The sequence below is a fragment of the Ostrea edulis genome, chromosome 1 (genome assembly GCF_947568905.1).
Source record: "Ostrea edulis chromosome 1, xbOstEdul1.1, whole genome shotgun sequence".
NCBI lineage: Eukaryota > Metazoa > Mollusca > Bivalvia > Ostreida > Ostreidae > Ostrea > Ostrea edulis.
In genome coordinates, this window is record NC_079164.1 from 60,245,006 (window position 1) to 60,259,596 (window position 14,591).

Genomic DNA, 14,591 nt, shown 5'->3' on the forward strand with positions numbered 1-14,591 from the left:
ACATGTGTTTCCTCTGATATTTCATGTACTACTGCATTCATATGTAGACACATTTACTTGATCCATTTATTTGGGGGGGGGGGGGAACTTATCTCTAAGTAGATTATTATATTTTTGATTCACAAGAAAGTTGCACATATCAAGTTAATACTTAGGTATCTTCAGTGTCATATCAACAACCCCTACCCCACCCTCCCCCTCTTCACAACCCCATACTCAAGGCAGCTGGCTTGTTCATGCTGTTAAAATGATGATACTTTGAAATAACTCCTTTCACCCCATTGATAACAAAGACAACATATACACAAACAATAACAATAGTATATTCTAGGTTTGAAATATACATCTAGGTTGTTGCAAATAGATATAGAAGTCCTTTGAGAAACTGAAATATTTCACTTCCTCCAAGCTTTGATTCTCCATACACTCTGTCAACAAAGGTAATAGGCACCTATAAATTCAAAGAGAAATATACATGTCATTAACATCCCTGGGTTAATTAAGTGAAAAGGTAAAAAGCATGAATCAACAGTCAGGCATCTCTGCTAGCCAAGTGTCTGATTCGCTTAATCACATTTCTCCCGGGAAATGAGCCTAAGGGAATCAGACACTTGGCTAGGGAGGATGATAATCAAGATAAATTAAACCTCAGATCTGATACAGAATGACAAATTCAAGTAGCATAAATTTTACCTCCAATGGAGTGTTCATTGAATTGTCATCACTGGTCTATATAATGGGGGAGGGGGGTTGTTGTTGTTAAACATTTGGTCAAGCCCCCCCCCCCCCCCCCCCCCCCCAACATTTGAAATTAAATTCATACAGGCTTACATTAAAACATGGTTTTGCTATTTTTTAAAAAAGGTATATTTCATGGATATAAATTCATTGACAGTTCCTATTGTTCTTCCAACTTAAATATAAGAAATCTATTTCATTGACCACAAGATGAATCAAGAAAACAGTGATAATTGGTGTTCAATGCATATTTTTTTAAAGCAGTGTATTAACAAATAAAAGTAATTTCTACTCATTTTCTGTGTAAAAAGTAAGCTGGTACAGTTTATGCTAAATATACCCTTGCAGCAGTTTATATAAATCATAAGGGTTATTCCAGCAAAAAAACATATGGGGGGAGGCACTTTATTTTTAAGACAGCCACCCATACAATTAAATTTTCCTCTGCTACCACCACCCATACAAATAGATTATCCCCTGCCAACACCACCCATACAATAGAATTAAGAATTCAATACTGAAATCACTCGTATATTAAGAATTTCCTTTAAAGGTAGAGTTCAGTTTCAACAAGTTCATATTGGTCTTAATCCTATGTACATGCAACTATTTTTTAAATAAGCCAGAATTTGTGGTGATTTATATGAACAAATTACCCGAATCTAAATGAATTTTGACTACATTAATGTGAATAAATATTCAAACGTTGATGTTGTAATTTGTGATCCATTCTCTAGCCAAACTGTAATGTCATCCTAAGCATGTTGATTTTAATAGTTAAAAGAAGGTTCGCTCATACCAAAATTATTACACTACTGTAGTGGCCTAATGTTTAGCATTTGGTCTTCTAGCAATGTTGTAGGGTCAAACCTTGCCCTTGACATAGGCCAATGTGTTAAAACAACAGGTTGTACATGTTGGTGTTTCAGACACGTGTGGCACATCACAATGTTCTGAGAAAATTCGGACATTTTTTTTTTTTTACATACATGTAAATGCGGGTATTATTATAACCTTGAAAGACCTGACAATAATTGCCTAAGCCATTGGCTGATAAAAATGTGGAAACACGTTCCGGTGGGCTTATGGCTGCAACTTCTTTGTTAACTTGTACATAATTTTCTCGTTCCCTTACAAGTTCGTTAAATATATCCCTTAATAGATGGTGTTACTTCTAATTATGTCACTCCAACAGAAAACATTTCGTTTTCATTTATTATTGTTGTCATTTCTACACAAACTGAAGCATTTACTTTGAATAGAGTTATCTGCCTGTTTATCAATATTTTTTCATAATGTAGGATGGCTCTGCTTTTCTTCTTCCTCTTCTTTTATGATAAAAGAAATTTCGCAACATGATACAGACTCTGTAATGTCTTCATTTTTATCATAATTCACTAGCACCCATATTTTTTTTAACCTAGAAGACAACCACTCATACAAATACAATTTCCCAACTCAACACTATACCCATACAAATACATTTTCCCAAATCACCCCCACCCATCCAAAAAAATATCAACTGCCTTCCCCCCCCCCCCCATTACGTTTTTTGCTGGAATAGCCCTAATATACTATTCCAAATTACCTTCTACAATGTAAACAAGAAGCCCATGGGCCACATCGCTCACCTGAGTCACCATGGCTCATATTTAATGATTTTTTATCCTGTATAATCGCATGTAAAACTTTGATCCCTATTGTGGCCCCTACCTACTCCCGGAAGCCATGATTTTTTCAAAATTAAATCAGGACTATGTCAGGAAGCTTTCATGTAAATTTTTCTGGCCCAGCGATTTTTCAGAAGATTTTTAATGATTTTCCTATATATTTCTGTGTAAAATTTTTATCCCCTATTGTCGCCTCAGCTTACCCTCGGGGGCCATGATTTTAATAAATTTGAATCTGCCCTATGTCAGGAAGCTTTCATGTAAATTTCAAAGATTTTTAACAATTTTCCCTATATATCTGTATGTAAAACTTTGATCCCCTATTGTGGCCTCATCCTACCCTCATGGGTCATGATTTTAACAAACTTGAATCTGCACCATGTCAGAAAGCTTTCATGTCAATATCAGTTTTTCTGGCTCAGTGGTTCTTGAGAAGAAGATTTTTAAATATTTTCCCTATATAGTTCTATGTAAAACTTTGATCCCCCCTTGTGGCCCCATCCTACCCCCGGGGGCCATGATTTTTACAAACTTGATATGCACCATGTTAGAAAGCTTTCATGTAAATTTCCACTTTCCTGTCCCAGTAGTTTTTGAGAAGATTTTTTAAAGATTTTCCCTATGCAAGGTGAAGATATCGAACAGTGATCAATCTCATAACTCCTACAAGCAACACAAAATAGATAGTTGGGCAAACACGGACCCCTGGACACACCAGAGGTGGGATCAGGTGCCTAGGAGGAGTAAGCATCCCCTGTTGACCGGTCACACCCGCCGTGAGCCCCATATCCTGATCAGGTAAACGGAGTTATCTGCAGTCAAAATCAGTGTGCCAAGAACGGCTTAACAATCGGTATGAAACACGTCAGACAGCATTTGACCCAATGCGAGGTTGTATTGACGAACTAGATCGTTATAACGACCATAGAATTTGCGAAATGCTGACTTCAATCGAGACTGTTGAAATCCCTATACCATCAACTTGTTTGTCAGTAGCTTACCTCAATTTAAAAACTGACTATACCCAGAACAAGCTCTTGCATACCGAATCAGTTGAGATATATAAACACCATCTGCAGGTGATAATGGAATATTGCTACATAAATGTGGGAAGTTGACGATGGAGAAGCTGAAATCATCCCGTTTGTCATACAGTTGAGTTGTCAGTTTGCCGTTAATGTCTACTTTCAATAAAATATCTAAGTATGAAGCAGAAGTGGACAACTCTGTGGTGTCCTTTATTTCGAGCTCACAGGGATATATCAAATCGATATATGAATGAAAGCTATCATTGTTAATAGACAAAACGTCATCGATATATCTAAAAGTCGAATTGAAGCTTTCATGTAAATATCAGCTTTTCTGGCTTAGTGGTTCTTGAGAAGAAGATTTTTCCTATATATTTGCATGTAAAACTCTGATACCCCCCTATTGTGGTCCCATCCAACCCTCGGGGGCCATGATTTTAACAAACTTGAATCTGTACTATGTTAGGAAGCTTTCATGTAAATTTCAGCTCATCTGGCCCAGTGGTTCTTGAGAAGAAATTTTTTAAATGACCCCACCTTATTTTTGTGATTATCTCCCCTTTAAATGGGGCATGGGCCTTCATTTGAAAAAATTTGAAAGCGCTTCACCAAAGGATGCTTTTGGTCAAGTTTGGATGAAATTGGCCTAGTGGTTCTGGAGAAGAAGTCAAAAATGTAAAAAGTTTACAGACAGACTGATGGACAGTCGACGGACAATGGGCGATCAGAAAAAAAAAGAAGTAAGAATTACTTTCATTCCTTGAAATCTAACATTTTCAAAACACATTCAATGCAATATTTTTAATTGTAGTAAATGATCAACAAATTTATGTCCTAGTGATTAATCTCAAACTTGATGCCCTGGAAATTGAATGATTGTACAGTACAGAATTATAATTTATGGGGAGACAACTCATTTACACACCTCTCCAATGCTGTAACCAAACTGTCGTGCTCGAACTATCATCTCCATCTGGAACACATAGCCTTTAGAGATACAGGAGTTCACTAGCTTCTGTAAGACTTCTTTCTTGTATAACCTAAACAAAAACAGTTACTTTACTAATTTGTTGTACAAATGTTTAAAGCTCTAATTCGATGACCTTGTTTCTTCTCTCTCCATTTAAGCTGATAAACAGATGATATTTATTTTTCAAGTTGTATATTGTAGAAAATCCATTGTACAAATACAAGTAAGATAAGCTTCACAGCTGTTCATATCACGCACATGTTGCACTAATTAACCAGAACTGTCAACTGTCCATGTCACGCACTTGTTGCACTAATTAACCAGAACTGTCCTAATGGGACTAATACTCCCTATGGGGATATATCATTGATATATGAATAAAAGTTTCAGGATACACAAAATTTCTTTGGTTTCAATATCTATCACTAATCATGGTGTAATAAAGCAAGTACAAATTTTCAAGGAAATCCATACACTTGTCTCTAAAACATGTCTGGAAAAATCAAATCCACAGACAGATGGGCAGCAGACATACAGACAAATGGACTGATGATTCCATTATACCTTCTCCTAAACTTATGCAGTAGTCTCTGAGAGAACATATAATTTCAAAATCTAAAAGAAAATCTGCAAGTCATAAAGATGAAAAAATACCTGTAAAACAAAAATATCCATAACTTCCTTGAATGTAAAAGAATCTAAATAAAAATGACAGGTCTACAATTTCACTATATACATAATATATACACAAAGTTTTAATCAAATCTGTTCATTGATTTTTAAGATATACTCTGGACAATAAGAACACTCCTCAAAATGGAACCTTTGAATGTTATAAAACTCAGTCAAAATAGCAGGTGCACAACTTCATTATTCACTATGTCACAGACAAGGTGATTCCGGTATCCCCCCCCCCCCAAAAAAAAACCCACCAACAACCCCAACTTCATTATTCACTATGTCAACCTTTGTTTGTGGGGGAAGGGTGATAACAATTTGTATTACATTTTTAATGCATTTACTATCAAAGTTAACTCCACTTAAAAGACAACATATATACTGTCAATGTCTTGAGATACACGTTTAGGAGTGTAACAATACATCAATACAATATTGTGATGTACATGTGGTCAATACAAAACACTGTATATCAATGTTTTGCTGTCCATTAGTAGAGTCAATAAATTGTGAATCACTGCTGCAAGACTCGGCACTTTCCTTATTCATTTTTCTTTTTGAATTAAGAACAATTTCATTTCAAAACAGGATGCAAGGCCCTAACATCTACATACCTAAAACTTCCTGTCAGATCTGAGGCCCCTGGTCTGAGCAGTACTTGCGTCAAATAGTTTGCACCACGGCTGTAATACAAAATATTTAAGGAAACTACATTGTACCATATAATCATAATTCATGGGGGCTAACTTTTGTCGATTGTCGAGATTTACAGTTTTTCATGGACATGGTTTTTGTATATAAATTGTGTATTTCATTGTGGTTTGAAATTCATGGGATAGGGGATTCCATGAAAATCGTGATCACAGTATTGGTAATGTATGATAATGTATTTATTAGGGAAACGGAACCTACACTGTAATCTCAAATAAAATAGAAATACAATATATCTTCACACTGTAATCTCAAATAAAATAGAAATACAATATATCTTCACACTGTAATCTCAAATACTCAAATAAAATAGAAATACAAATATCTTCACACTGCAATCTCAAATAAAATAGAAATACAATATATCTTCATACTGTAATCTCAAATAAAATAGAAATACAATATATCTTCACACTGTAATCTCAAATAAAATAGAAATACAATATATCTTCACACTGTAATCTCAAATACTCAAATAAAATAGAAATACAATATATCTTCAAGCAGATGTGTCTTATGAGCACATTTCTGCCTTGCTGTAAAATGCATTTACCTAACAAGTTTCCTTTTGAAGTCCCAACCAGCCACACCTCCTGTGCCAATGTAACGTGTTCCTGAAATCAGGTCATAGTTTCCTTCCTGTTGTTTCCTGCAGAGATGCATGGACTATACACGATGCATGGACCACAATGCTCACCTGAGTCACAATGCTCACCTGAGTCACATTGGCCCTGCTGTTCTTTATCAGAAGATTTTTAAAAGATATTTTACCCACTTCATTCCCACAAAAAGTTTTGATATCATATTATGACTCCACCCTAGCCCCAAAAGGTCATGACTTAACTGAATTTGAATCCACACAACATAGGAATGCATCTAAAACAATATTACTAACATGACTTAACTGAATTTGAATCCACACAACATAGGAATGCATCTAAAACAATGTTACTAACATGACTTAACTGAATTTGAATCCACACAACATAGGAATGCATCTAAAACAATGTTACTAACATGACTTAACTGCATGAATTTGAATCCACACAACATAGGAATGCATCTAAAACAATGTTACTAACATGACTTAACTGAATTTAAATCCACACAACATAGGAATGCATCTAAAACAAAGTTACTAACATGACTTAACTGAATTTGAATCCACACAACATAGGAATGCGTCTAAAACAATGTTACTAACATGACTTAACTGAATTTGAATCCACACAACATAGGAATGCATCTAAAACAATGCTACTAACATGACTTAACTGAATTTGAATCCACACAACATAGGAATGCATCTAAAACAATGTTACTAACATGACTTAACTGAATTTGAATCCACACAACATAGGAATGCATCTAAAACAATGTTACTAACATGACTTAACTGAATTTGAATCCACACAACATAGGAATGCATCTAAAACAATATTACTAACATGACTTGACTGAATTTGAATCCACACAACATAGGAATGCATCTAAAACAATGTTACTAACATGACTTAACTGAATTTGAATCCACACAACATAGGAATGCGTCTAAAACAATGTTACTAACATGACTTAACTGAATTTGAATCCACACAACATAGGAATGTATCTAAAACAATGTTACTAACATGACTTAACTGAATTTGAATCCACACAACATAGGAATGCATCTAAAACAATGTTACTAACATGGTCTTGCTCTTGTGTTCTGGAGAAGAAGATTTTTAAAATATCTTTTTGTTTATATCCATGTTCTATGTAAAATCTGATCCCAAAACTAACCCTATTCTTAAGGCCAGGGTCCATAAATTGAATAAAAAAAGTCCCAACAAACTTGAGTCCATACAAATTGGGAATGTTTGCATAGTAAAATGTTTTGGTATGGTCCTGCAACTCTTAAAAAGAATTATTTAAAATTTCCTTTATACCCCAGTATATATCTCATGTAAAACTTTGAATCCGTATTTAGCTCCATTCTAGCCTCAGAGGCCATGATTTGATCAAATATTAATCTGCACTACATTGAAATTCAATGCTTGCATATTGATCTTATGAAGATATTCAAAGATTTTTTTATACATATTCCCATGTGAAATTTTCATCCCTATTGTGGCAAACAAACTTGAATATGCACTACCTGAGGATGATTGCATATTTGCCGCATGTTGTTCTGGAGAAGATTATCAAATTTTCCCCTGATATATTCCCATATGATGATTTGGACTTGAATCTTAATTATGTAAGGAAGCTTCCACATAAGTGCATAATTTTAATCTTTCCAGGCCGAGCGGATCTTGAGAAGATCTTTAAATGACCCCACACTATTTTTTGCCTTTTCTTAAATATCTCCCCTTGAAAGGGGAGATGATCTTTCGTTTGAACAAACTTGAATCCGCTTTACCTAAGGTTACTCTGTGCCAAGTTTGGTTGAAATTAACCCAATGGTTCTGGAGAAAATGAAATTGTGAAAGTTTACAATATAGATACTGCCATCGCCAACAGATGATGGGACAAATTTTGAACAGAAAAGCTCACTTGCGTCTTACGCTCAGGTGAGCTAAAAATGCTTAGACTACACCCACCGCTAGGCTTACATTAAACAAATTCTTCATAAATGAATGGATTGTAGAAGTAAATAAGCACTCAAAATAGATCTATACTTACTGGATGAATTCTGTAATGAACTTGGGCTGCAAAGGGATTCAGAAATCAACACATTAAAATGAATACCTGCTATTCATTGTTTGTCTGATTAGTGCGTATCAATTTTTCTCGTCTTATTTTTTTATGAATAGCTTCACTCTTATTATCTACTAGCTAAAACTGCATAAAATAAACTTACATGATGTGAAAGATCTGCATCCATAATTATGATAAAGTTGCCAGTTGCATGTTTCATTCCATGAATATATGCTGTCCCTATAATGGTAGGTACATGTTAGGGATCATATCAACAGATCATTTCAGGAAAGCAAGCAGGACAATGAACTTACGTTATTCTTCTCTTGCTGTAAAATGAATCTCATATCTTTCAATGATTTATCATCACCCCACATTGAGCCGATTAAAGGTCATTGTTGTAATAAATATTTATCCATACACTGCATAATAATAATTGCTTATTCATTTCAAAATTTAATCCTATGTTACATGTAGTATATTGATTAATTTGAAAGAAAATAAAACTGCTGTCTTATTCTTGACAATACAAGATACACCAAAAATAAACTGATTATCCCTATCATAGCCCCACCCAAGCCCCTTGAGTATGGTTTGAACAAATCTGATTAGACACCATATAAGGATGCTTGCAGTTTAAAGTAACAAACTGTAGCCTTTGTATGCTTATAAAGATTTTATCTATATTCCAATGTAAAACTTTAAATTCCTATAGTGACCTCACCAGTATTTCTAATCCCTTCTAGAAGTGATCCTGAAATCTTTAAGCCTCTTTTCCAAAAATGCTTGCACCAAGTTTAGTTGAAACGGCTTCAGTAATTTTGGAGAGGAAGTTAAAAAGTATGAAATCTAAATATTCTTCACCCTAACCCGCATCACATAAAGTACAGACCGACATACTAGAAACTACCAATTCACCGGCCATGGCAATGACTGAATGATGTGGAGTAGTTCAATATAATCTACATCAAAGTATGAACAAACTTCGGTTCAGGTTACCTTATAGTACCCATGCATGCGCAATGGAGGGACAATTTGGGCCATATTCTATGACTATCATATTTTCTTGGTGTGTCATTTTTTTTATTTGCATTGAATCTTTTTTTAGGTAGCCATTCTTCAAAATATATGTTTATTTGAAATAGATATGTTTATTTGAAATATATGTTTAATTTAAAATCTATGTTTATTTGAAATATATGTTTAATTTAAAATATATGTTTATTTGAAATATATGTTTATTTGAAATATAAGTTTATTTGAAATAGAGATGTTTATTTGAAATGTTTATTTGAAATATATGTTTAATTTGAAATATATATTTATTTGAAATAGATATGTTTATTTTTATTTGAAATGCATGTTCATTTGAAATATTATTTATATGTTTATTTGAAATATATGTTTATTTGGTGCAACCTAACCCCCATCCTTCATAGGCATGCTACATTGCTAATTAATCGAACAAACATAATGAGAATAAGCAATGTCTAACATAATTAAAACAAAACATACCTAAACCAAGCTTTTTCTCCCGGGGACGTAAGATCTGTTAAAATACAAACAAAACATAAACTGAATTTGCATACTGTATCTAAAAAGTGTATACAGTCCTACTTTCAATCAGATGAATATTTTGTTTCATTTTTGAAGTTTACAAGGTAAGAAAAATCATTGATTTTAGTGAAAATTTTAAGAAATTAATGCATACATGTATAATCATAATCTATTTTGAAAATCAATTGTGAATTGGTGGATGTTCAGCTGCAGATCTGTAGCTCTGGGAGATTACTGGGACTGCAGACCCAATATTTTCCCATAGAGCTACTGATGTGCACTTATGAATGTTTAAGACAGAATTTTTATTTCCAAAAGAAACAATACCCCCCGCCCCCATAGCATATCCTACGGTACATACTACATATGTAACATGCACAACATGAAAGGCAATGTCACAAAGATTAATTATACATGTACATATGATATCAAAGGCCTCTCATTCATTACCTTTTCTTCCAGGATCATAATGAAAAAGAGGAAGTGTGAATTCCACAACACAAGAAAGAGGTTTAGCATAACAAACCTGTACATGTAACAAAGGTTCCCTTCCCCCAGTAAATGTATGCAAAACAAAAACAGACACAAGAGGCCTGATGCATCACATATCAAAATGATGATTTTGACATTTGTGAATTTTATAGGTGAAAGCTATTTTCAGTTTTCAGTTTTACAGTTGGACTAGAAAAATGTGGGTGAGTTTAGACTGTGACATTTTCTGAAAATGGTGCTGAAGTGCTCATCTACTATGACAGTGTGGGATGCAGTAAGTAAGTTGGGTTTGACTCCACTTGTTTATGTGAATGGAAACATACATGTATCTGCTGTGAGATTTTGTTGACTCCATTTGTTTATGTGAATGGAAACATACACGTATCTGCTGTGAGATTTTGTGAAATTTTGGAGGAGGGCGGACTGTGTTGCATTCAGATATTGTGACATACAATCTGCCGTACTGTCTGCAACAGAACAATGCAAAACCCCATACAACAGAGAACACCCAGGACTGGTTCAAACATAATCATGTGACCATCAAGTCATCAAACTTAAATCTGACAGAAAATGTGTCGCAAATCATGAAAGATTGCATGGAAAAATTTAGCCATTTTGAACTGGAAAGCTATAGTCATGAACATCTGGATGGGTCTGGATCACACGAACAATATTGAGGACAGTATGCATCAGTGAATTGCTCAATGTATTGAGAGATATGTTGGTTTGACTATAACTATTGACTTCAAGTATATATCAAAATCTAAAACTCTTAAAATCATGTTATCCATGTGGATTTTGTTTTAATAATTTTAATTTACTATAAATAAAAGAAACATGATTTCATCAAATTGAATTGAAAATGAAATCTGGATATTTTCTTTTTAACAACTACATATTAAAGTACATGTTAATATTTAACTTTATAACAGGCAAATAAAAGTTGTAGGACATACAATTTTGTCGCTGCCGTAAATCTTCTGAAGCTGCTTGGCCACTTCTAAGGTTTTATCTGGACTTCCATCATCGATAACAATAATCTCATAATCATATCCACTGCAAATTGAAAACAAATAAATATTCAGTGATATCATGCATATCAAACATTGTGTTATGTAATCATAAGCCAATATAATGAACATGATGTGAAGGTGCATGAGAAACTCTGAGATGGTATATAGCAGTACAAAAAACACAGAAGACTACACCTCAGTTCAATATTATCAAAACTGATACCACGGTTTGGTTTGTTTGTTTATGATTTGTTAGTATGTTTACAAAACATTTCCAAATCCAAAATTGAAATACATGTATTTGTTATACTTACGGAAAGTGATGTGTCATATTAGTCATGTTAGTTGGATATCATGACACATATGTACCTGTACCGAGGCTATTGCATTATTGTAGCCCTAATGTTACATTGTACATTCATTTTTATTTCTATGAAAAATAAGCTGATTATGGTTTAAAATTTCAGGCATCAAAACTACTTAGCAGTTATGCATATTTCAACAGAAGTACAACTACATGTTGATTCATTGATAAAAAGTTCTATAAAACAATTATTATATTGTATGTAGTTGTAGATGTTGTAAGGAGCCAGGAGGGTATACAATCAGGGATTTATCAGCCTAATTTAGAAAACGCTATATTTTTTGGAATAGGAAAATTTCATTGACAATTTTATGAAATAGGTTGGAAAATAACACATGAAATTAGACCAATTAAAATTAATTGATAGATTATCATCCCCGCCCGCCCCTCAAAAAAGGACCCACCCCGATTTTTTTTATTTTCGCGAAAATTATGATTTCAAACAAACTTGCTTCCTAGTGACATGAGTGAATAATTCAAAGTCACAGAATGTTGGTTTTATATCTTCTACCAAGGATTCTTTGAATGTTAACTTGATTAAAACTGTGTGATGCCTTTTGTCATTACTTTTTTCTCTGGAAATAAAAATTGTAAAATAAAATCCTCCCACCCACCCTACATTTTTTTGTGACCCCAGATGATAATCTATTAATTAAGTTAAATTGGCCTTATGTATAAAGTTTTGAGTTCAGATTAATTTCAGGTGAATTCACTCCAACATGAACATATTGATAGTACTGATTTCATGTTATTACAAGCCTTGACTTCCTGGTCCTGAGTTCCTCCATTAGCTCTTCCAGGTCTCTATCTGACAACTCTCTGGTCCTTCACAACATATTCTTATGATATTGTATATACAATGTATATCTGACAACTCTCTGGTCCATAACAACATATTCTTATGATAATTATTGTATATATATCTGACAACTCTCTGGTCCTTCACAACATTCTCACCGTTACCAAATGCGATGCGGAACGTGTCCATATTTAAGGGAAGGAAATTTGTTCCAGTTTAACAACAAGGAATTTACGGTGAATTCAGATATGACGTGTTCCACCAAAAATTTAATTTATGTAATAACATGTGCTGGCTGTGGAAAACATTATATCGGTGAAACGGGGACTACTCTGCGAACTCGTATACCGAGTTCATAAACAACACATTTCAGCACTAAAATATAGAAAAATTAAAGTTAGTGAACATTTAGATGTGTGTGGCCACGGACTATTCAGTGTACTTCCGTTTTATAAACTTTATACAGAAAATACTATTTCCTGACGAGAAAAAGAAAGACACTTTATTAAGACTTTAAAACTGGCTCTCAATAGTTTACTGTGAAATATGTTTACTATTATTATCTATGTCATAATTAATATGCTTAACATAAAAACCTTTTCCTTTTATTCGTTTATGATGTCATTATGTACATGACATGTTAGGACGCCTTTATGACGTCAGGCCATTTCAAAACTATTTTAGAATGTAACGCCTGAGGATAATATAAAATGAAAGCGCTTGCCTTAAAATTTTAACTTTGTGTACTGTTTATTTTATTTCTTTTAATATCTTATACCGGACACTGTGATTTTAAAAAAACCAACCTAATTTGGATAGATATATATATATATATCGTCAATACAATATTTAGGGTTGGCAGCAAAAACGTAGGTAGGGTCGGGAAACCGGAAACACACATATATTTTATTTTGGACTACCTTCTACAATATAAAAAAAATCCTGGTTTTACATTGATGCATTAGACTATAATGGACATCAACGCAGAATATTGTTAATTTAATTGGGCAATCCTGACATTATTGTTAAATTTTTAAAGTACATAAACATAATCGTTTTTTGAAATACGTCCTAAAGAACAATTTTTTGTGTGGCAATACAGGACTTTCGAGATACGGATTCACTCGACTTTTATCGCGCGTTGAACGTCATTTGTAGGGCATGTCACTTCCGGATTACAATAACAACTAAGTAAACAAGCATGGGATTCTTCAATTGCTATCAAATTCCTGCATTTAAATGCAAATCTTTGAAAGAAAGGAATTACTACAACCATTTTATAGGAAAATGCATTTGATTAAAATATGCGAGTTGGCAAGGGAAATAAATCTAGGGAATATCTTGAGGATATCAGTAAAACTTCACGCTTTGCATCCAATGATACGTATCTAAATGCACTTTTCCCCTCCATCTAATTTACATCCAGGTACTAAGCACTACTATTGACTCGGATCGTCATTGTGGGACTGCGCATAGCTCTCTACGGACCGTCTCCTAGCTAAACACCATTTGTATTGATGTCAACTTTGCTCTACAATTGGTTATTATCACGTGACTGTGGTGTGTAAACGTCAAATATAATCGGTCGTTCCGGCACATCCCGAAAGTTACGTATTAATTGAACATTGAACCAAATTAAAGGTTTTAGCATGTAAAATAACACAAAATATAAAATGTTGATTATAGTTCAAAAATAAAACTATTAAGTCACCAAAGAAAATATGATGAAATTCATTTTGTCCCCTTCACGGCCTTGTATTTGTTTTTTGAGCAAAAGGAGATAACTTTTTTATTAAAAGTCAATTGTTACAGTAATGAAAATCTCTCTCTCTCTCTCTCTTTATTTTGTATCAAGTCCAATATGAATTATTTACCATATTTATGCACGT

The 14,591-nt window shown here is 33.7% G+C and overlaps 1 protein-coding gene across 1 annotated transcript in view; it reads right to left on the reverse strand.

Annotated features, from left to right (window-relative positions):
- Nucleotides 1-303: 303 nt before the first annotated feature.
- LOC125649201 (dolichol-phosphate mannosyltransferase subunit 1) overlaps nucleotides 304-14,591 on the reverse strand; it is a 14,637-nt gene continuing 349 nt past the window's right edge. Inside the window, exons 2-9 of the mRNA XM_048876496.2 lie at nucleotides 11,483-11,582; nucleotides 9,993-10,026; nucleotides 8,641-8,717; nucleotides 8,463-8,488; nucleotides 6,349-6,444; nucleotides 5,699-5,767; nucleotides 4,362-4,476; nucleotides 304-451 (exon numbers count right to left, since the gene is read on the reverse strand). Coding sequence (XP_048732453.1) covers nucleotides 347-451; nucleotides 4,362-4,476; nucleotides 5,699-5,767; nucleotides 6,349-6,444; nucleotides 8,463-8,488; nucleotides 8,641-8,717; nucleotides 9,993-10,026; nucleotides 11,483-11,582 — 622 coding nt within the window. The 3' untranslated portion in view covers nucleotides 304-346. The remainder of the gene's footprint in view (nucleotides 452-4,361; nucleotides 4,477-5,698; nucleotides 5,768-6,348; nucleotides 6,445-8,462; nucleotides 8,489-8,640; nucleotides 8,718-9,992; nucleotides 10,027-11,482; nucleotides 11,583-14,591) is intronic.